Source organism: Procambarus clarkii, chromosome 67 (assembly GCF_040958095.1).
Source record: "Procambarus clarkii isolate CNS0578487 chromosome 67, FALCON_Pclarkii_2.0, whole genome shotgun sequence".
NCBI classification, from domain to species: Eukaryota; Metazoa; Arthropoda; class Malacostraca; order Decapoda; family Cambaridae; genus Procambarus; species Procambarus clarkii.
In genome coordinates, this window is record NC_091216.1 from 15,609,094 (window position 1) to 15,616,527 (window position 7,434).

General features: G+C 44.0%; 1 protein-coding gene across 2 annotated transcripts in view; it reads left to right on the forward strand.

Annotated features, from left to right (window-relative positions):
* Nmt (N-myristoyl transferase) overlaps positions 1-7,434 on the forward strand; it is a 160,447-nt gene that overhangs the window by 75,699 nt on the left and 77,314 nt on the right. For both annotated transcript variants that reach the window (XM_069310358.1, XM_069310357.1), the window contains one exon: positions 2,835-2,965. In XM_069310358.1, coding sequence (XP_069166459.1) covers positions 2,835-2,965 — 131 coding nt within the window. The remainder of the gene's footprint in view (positions 1-2,834; positions 2,966-7,434) is intronic.

Sequence of the window (7,434 nt, forward strand, 5' to 3'; positions counted from 1 at the left end):
TGCAGTAATATTATTCAATAGTGTGTATTGTAATATATTTATATAATAAAAGTGGTGAATAATCGCTATACTCAAAAGTATGATGTGCACATTAGTGATTCAATTATTATGTTTATAAAACAATAAACAAATAGTTTTGCTGCTATTACACTCTATACACAGGTTATATATAAGTATCTGCATGTTTTGGTCACCATAACGAACCACTAAGTTGGTATTGAGAGTCGAAAAGCAACGAAGAGTTACCGCCACACACCAGCCACCAGCCAGCCACTCGCTGCCACTCCCTCAACACACGCACTAAACTTTCTTCCCCAACAATACCATTTGTGGTGTTATTACACTATATATAGACGTTATATATAAGTATGTATATATTGTGTTCACCACAACTGTACAGCTAAGCTGATATAGTTAGTTCAGGCACTAAGAGTCGTTGCTATACACAGCTGGTGGCTGGCGGCTCCCTCACTCTTTCAAGGTCACACGCACTAAACTTTCTCCCCCAACAATACTGTTTGCAGTGTTATTATCCTATATACACACATATTATATATAAGTATCTACATGTTGTATGCACCGTAACTGTACACCTAAGCTTGTAGAGTGCCCAAAGAGCATAGTGGCCACCCTCTAAACAGCTAGACAAATCGTCCAGATGACGTCACCTCCGTCACCCATGTGGCTCCTCCCAGCATAATCCTTTTGCTGTTATTACACTAATACACACATTATATATAAGTATCTACATTTGTGTTCACCATAGAGAACCACTGACCTGGTATGGTGAATGTAAACAATAAAAGCTAGCCACACAGTCAGTAAACGATGCTGTCTCCCTCCATCTCTCAGCATCACTCCTCCCACAGCGCTAATTATTACAACAATCCTGCTATTATCACAACCCTGGTTATTTATATCACAGTCATGGGTCATCTGTAATATTGTCATCGCTAAATAATAGCAGTTATATATTTATTTTGACATTTTTCGGCGATGCTGTGGTCACAAGCTGAACAGCAATGCTGTTCGCTCATGCTGCGTGCGCCGGCCTTGGTTGCTCCAACAGTACTGTGCCTCTCACACCTGAGAATATTGCCCACGATTTTTTTTTAAAATGGCATCTGTTTACAAGAGCCCTGAGGAAGCTACTGTGAACCCCGTGTAGCCGCGGGCCATTTGAATCAGGCCTGGCACCCTATGGCGTATATATACGCCATGCGCACCATGGGACATGTTCCTCAGGGCGTATATATACGCCATGCGCAGTTTAAGGGTTAACATTTTAAGAAGACGAAATAATTTTTTAGAATTTTTTTTTCTTGCACACAGGGGGTGTAAATGTCCTCAGGACCCCTGAGCAGTGGAAGGGTTAAAAAGTACTATAATAAACTGTTTAGATTATGGCCAGGTACAAGAGGGGGGGGGGGGGGGGTATTTGATGTAGGTTTTCAAGTACCGGTAGGTTATGGGCATGAATAACGAGGGTTCTGAAGTCTTGGAACTGGTTTGAACTTGCAACATCGTATACTTGGTGTAGAAATATTTTTTAAGAGGAATATAGGGAGTACTGTTTTAAGTATAGTAAGTACTGTTTGTGAACATGATTGTGGATGAGTTGAATGGGCTGCCACTAAGGATTATTCAGATTAACACTTCATCTGGTTTCAAGAGTATATAAAATTTGTATATGAGATAGAGGGGGTTGGATTTGAATGTGTGCTGCCTAGTTATAGCCAACAGGCCTGCCATGTTGTTCCCTAGTTCTTATGTTCTGCAAGTGAGTGACAGGCTGAATGATGATTGATGGAATATTGTTGAAAATGACATGGAATCGTGTGGCGAAGAAATGAGCATAAGCCCCATGTTGCCTACAGTCTCTGTAATAGGAGTTTAATGATCTCTGGAATGTAATCTTGGAGTGACTTAACAGCAACAGGTCTGCTCAGGTCCATATAAATGGTAAAGTGAGCAATGCCTGTATAATGCTAGCTAACGTCATCTAGCTTTCAAGTACATGGGCAGTATAATGATTTTTTGTATTTATGTGCTTTTGAAAATAGAATTCAGTACAACAAAGTTCAGAGGCCTGTAATAAAATGGATCACAAATTTCAGTTGAAGTGGTTAGGTTTCCTGAAACTTCCTTACCTGGAAGATAGAACAAACCACGAGGGACATTGTAGTTGGGGGATGGAACAACATTGTGGAAAAAGTTTTATGTATAAGATTTTTTCCCTCCCTCCCTCCCTCCCTCCCCTCCCTCCCTCCCTCCCTCCCTCCCCTCCCTCCCTCCCCCTCCCTCCCTCCCCCTCCCTCCCTCCCTTCCTCCCTCCCTCCCTCCCTTCCTCCCTCCCCCTCCCTCCCTCCCTCTCCCTCCCTCTCTCCCTCCCCCCCTCTCTCTCCCTCCCCCCCCTCTCTCTCCCTCCCCCCTCTCCTCCCCCTCTCTCTCCTCCCCCTCTCTCTCCTCCCCCTCTCTCTCCTCCCCCTCTCTCTCCTCCCCCTCTCTCTCCTCCCCCTCTCTCTCCTCCCCCTCTCTCTCCTCCCCCTCTCTCTCCTCCCCCTCTCTCTCCTCCCCCTCTCTCTCCTCCCCCCCTCTCTCTCCCCCCCCCCCTCTCTCTCCCTCCCTCAACCCTCCCCCCCCTCTCCCTCCCCCAACCCCTCCCCCCCCCTCTCTCCCTCCCCCAACCCCTCCCCCCCTCTCTCCCTCCCCCCCTCCCTCCCCTCTCTCTCCCTGCCCTCTGCCTGCCTGCACCCAGCATATTACAATATATTTTGTTTTGAGGTGTGATCTTCAGTTCTGTAAAATTTTATACATCAATTTAATTTTTATAGGTGAAGACATTGGGGAAGATGTTAATGAAGCAATTGAAGAAGAAAAACCTATATCTGAGATTAAGCAAGAACCTTATAACCTACCAGATGGCTTTAAATGGGAGACCCTAGACCTCACTAATGAAGAAGTGGTTAGTTTTTTTTCCATGTACAATGTCTGAATTTTAATACTTTCATAAATACTTCTATATACTTTTAATAAATAAGTTAATGCATTCTTGATATAATCCCACAGGTTTAATCTAATTTTGTCACAAATTTCACTGTTAAAAATCCTTAAGTGTACAAGTACCATAGTTTAAGGGGGCGTCAGAGGATTATAGATGAAAGTTGTTCAATGTCAACCAATATTAATTTTCTAGTTGTATATGAAAAGTGCTTAAATTGTCCCAAGTTTCAGTACTACAGCGTAAATAGAAAGTTTTATTTTTTTTTTTCCCAACGTTTTTTACACATTTTCAAGTCCACACTTCAGAACACACGTTTCAGATACAGTATAATTATTCTGTGACACTTTTCTGACACATTAGCATATAATAAAGGATTTGGGGCTTTAGAATTTCCAAAACATCTTTAGTTTTCCTAATACAAATGTTCAAAGTTCCCCAAATTTTTTTTGCAAATATGGCATGTTTATTGCTATTATAAAATCAATAAATGAACTTAGAGAAAAATGAAAGCCCCCCAATGTAGAGACATGCCCTCCACATATACTGTGTAAGTTTCATGTAAATTGAATAAAAAAGGAATCAGTTTTGTAAACGTTTGTGTCAATTGAAAAAAAAAACAGAAATGAATAAAGTCTAAGGTTCTAAAATCTGTGGCTGAGGTTGACATCAACTAATTTTCTCCAAAATTGGCGTCCTTACAGATAGGCTTATGTACAGTCAGGTGTGTAAGTTTAATGCAAATTGCCCGAAAAAAAAAGAAAAAAAAAGTTAAAAAAAAAAAAATTTTGTTTTTTTTCTTAAATTTTTTTTTCAATTAAACTAATTATAATATTTGTTTAATATATGCTATTGTGATAGCAAAGAGTCGTAGCTATGATTTCAGTTGACACTTTTGATTGATAATCGATTTTGACCATTTTGGCATAATTTTCACAACTACTTCAATATTTTTTTCTCCCTTCCTATTTATGCTACGATGCTGAAACTTGGACCAGATAAAACACTTTTCATATAGAACTTGTCAAAAAAGTTTGATTGAAATCGAACGAGTTTTCATTTTTTGCATTTTTGGACCCAGATGCCAACCAGACCTTACCTTGTACACTTGGAAAGTGTACCTTAATTGAGCTAATCCTGATTGTTTGTATTAGATTGCCTATCTGATTCCTACAGTAGATGAACAGGAACTTGATTGGCTTACCAAATGGTATTCAAAAGAAACATCTTTTTGGGATGGCTCTCCCTTGATTCCTCTTTGGTACCTGTTATCCAGCAAGTCCAACATAATTTAATCCATGCCAGGCCCCGGACCCGAGGCCAAAACATGGCCCCCTCTTAAGAGGTGCAAGGAACAGGGTACCCGAGTTCACCATAACCAAGAAAAGGCCACTAGAAAGGTGGGCAAACCAAAACACACAAACAGATAGGTAAACAAAGCATAGAAACCAAGACATTGAAGCCAGGAAATGGATGAATCACTCAGTCATGAAGCGGTTACCTTGTTATTGCAGGAACAAAAGTGGACTTCAAGAAAAAATTACTCAATTTCCTGCAAGAAGTGCCAGACCAACCAGGTTGTGGTGGATATGTGGGCCTGGTGGCTGCTCCAAGCAAGTCTATTGGGCTATGCTCTCACCAAACTTGGCTGCAGGCTGGGCTTTGGAAGTACAACAACACCCAGAACCCACTCCATGTACAATACAGATACTATACTGTTGGTACATGTACTCCACCAAGGGTATGCCCACCTTTCTCAATCTCATACCCCACCAGGGGTATGCCCAGCTCAGTCTCCTAGCTATGAACCTCGGTTATTAAGCTAGCAAGATGGAAAATTGAAGCTCTTGAATATGAAAGGGAGGATCCCAAGGACCCACCGACGACTCACCAGAAAAGTGTTTCATTACATTTAGCAGATTTTCTGGGGGGAGCCACTTCGGCTCCCCGGAGTTATCCAGGTTGATATGTACAGTATATCATTAGACTTTGGCATCAGTCAGTGTGTATGGAGTTCTAGGCCTACCAGGGACCACGAGCCAGAATCTGGCCCCCTCACAGAGGCACGAGGAGCAACAGCCTATAGAAATGCACATGGGATTTGGAGCATTCTGTCTGCCATCTACCGGGCCAGAAAGGTAAGCGCCTCAAAACAAACCCCTATTCTGGTTAAAATGACTAAAATACACAAACGAGTGGACAGAATTCCCCAAATGGAAACGAGCAAACGAGCATGACGTTACACGAGCCGCGCCGCATGTCTGCTCAGCTCCCCCCCCCCTTCCCTGGGAGGGGGGAAGGGGGCATCCCAGATCCACAGTGTCAGCGATCCACTCTCCAGTTCTCGGCTGATGTGATTGTGACATGGTCGTGTGGCTCCGGCTCCAGATTCTCTTGTGTTTTGCTGTGCCTTGAGTTCCGTACTGCTCTTATGGTGGCGTGCAAGCTGGGAGTAATATTCATAGGTACTCTGGCTGCATGTGCTTAGGGTCTCCTTCCCTGAGTGCCCTGTAAGTACTGCCCTTGGGGCTTGGGTTTATCTTCCCCAAGTCACCTTGGGGTCTACCTCTATTGGTCTATTGCTGTTCAGTGATTGACTGCCCTGAGTGTGTTGGGGGTTTTTCCTCCCTTGTTTACCCTGGGGTAAGTGGTAGTTTTTGCACTGGTGGGGCACAGGGTACGGCGCAGCTAGTTTTCACCTGTTACAGCAGCCGGCTTTGTTCCTCCTGGGTATCTTTTTGAGGTTATCTTGATGATTTCGGGGCTTTTAGTGTCCCCGCGGCCCAGTCCTCTGCCAGGCCTCCACCCCCAGGAAGCAGCCCGTGACAGCTGACTAACACCCAGGTACCTATTTTACTGCTAGGTAACAGGGGCATAGGGTGAAAGAAACTCTGCCCATTGTTTCTCGCCAGTGCCGGGGATCGAACCCGGGACCACAGGATCACAAGTCCAGCGTGCTTGCCGACCGGCTCCCTGACCGGCGACCGGTACGTTGCCTCTTGTGGGGTTTTTCTTTTTCTTTCTACCTGGGGGGGGGGTGGCCGCCTTGTTTCCCTTGCCCCCAGTTATATTAGGGTCTTGACCTCTGGTGTTCGGTGGTGCGCACTGCTTGGCATTGCATGCTAGGTATAGGTTGCTGCAACGTGCTAGGTTGGTTGCTTCCCCGGATGCCCCGAGGCTGCCCTTCTTTGCTTATAGGGACACGGATTTGGGGGTGTTACACACAGAAATCACAATAGTGTGATGCATCAAATGAACAAATCCCCAAGGACCGTGAAGAGGATTCGATCCTACTTCCAAGAGCATCCCAGACACTGCCTTAATCGACTGAGCTACGACACGGTATAAGAATTGCAACCAGAAATTCTACTGAATTTACTTGGATCCTGCAGCCTCTCCGAGACACAAACCAGGATTTTACACAATTCCCCCATGCACTCGAGCTATGTCAATAGGCCGTTCTACCTCTTCGCCCTTACTTCATTACACACACAAATCACAATAGCGTGATGCATCAAATGAACAAATGTGGAATGAGGTAAGGGCGAAGAGGTAGAACAGCCTATTGACATAGCTCGAGTGCATGGGGGAATTGTGTAAAATCCTGGTTTGTGTCTCGGAGAGGCTGCAGGATCCAAGTAAGTAAGGATCTGGGTGCCTGGCCTGGTCGATGGTAAACATACAATGCTCCTAATCCCATGTGCATTTCTATAGGCCATTGCTTCTTGGGCCTCTCTGAGGGGGGCCAGGTTCTGGCTGTTGGTCCCCAGTAGGCCTAGAACTGCATACACACTGACTGATATACATATCAGCCTGGATAGCTCCGAGGAGCCTCCGGGTCTCACCCAGTAAATGGATGAGACCCCAAAAATGACTGCTTTTAATTATGTGGATCGTGAGGTACTGAAGAAACTGTTCACGACTTTCATGATACCAAAATTGAAATATGCAGCAGTTGTATCGTGTCCCTATTTCAAGAAGCACATCAATAAACTGGAAAAAGTGCAAAGGCATTCTACAAAATGTCTTTCTGACCTGAAAAACAAGAGTTATGAGGAGAGGCTAGAGGCGTTAAATATGCCAAAACTAGATTATAGGAGAAAAAGAGGTGATATGATAAACAAAATAATAACAGGAATTAACAAATTGACAGAAATTCCTGAAATGAGGAACTTCAACAACAAGAGGACACAGACTCAAAATAAGAAAACAAAGGTGCCCAAAAAATATTAAAATGTTTTCTTTTGTAAACAGAGTGGTAGACGGGTGGAGCAAGTTAAGTGAGAAGGTGGTGGAGGCCAAACTGTCAGTAGTTTCAAAGCGTTATTTGACAGATTACTGGGAAAACTGGACACCACGAGCATAGCTCTCATCCTCTAACTACATGTAGGTAATTACCAGATTCACGAACAGTGCACCCTTCCCCTCTCCCA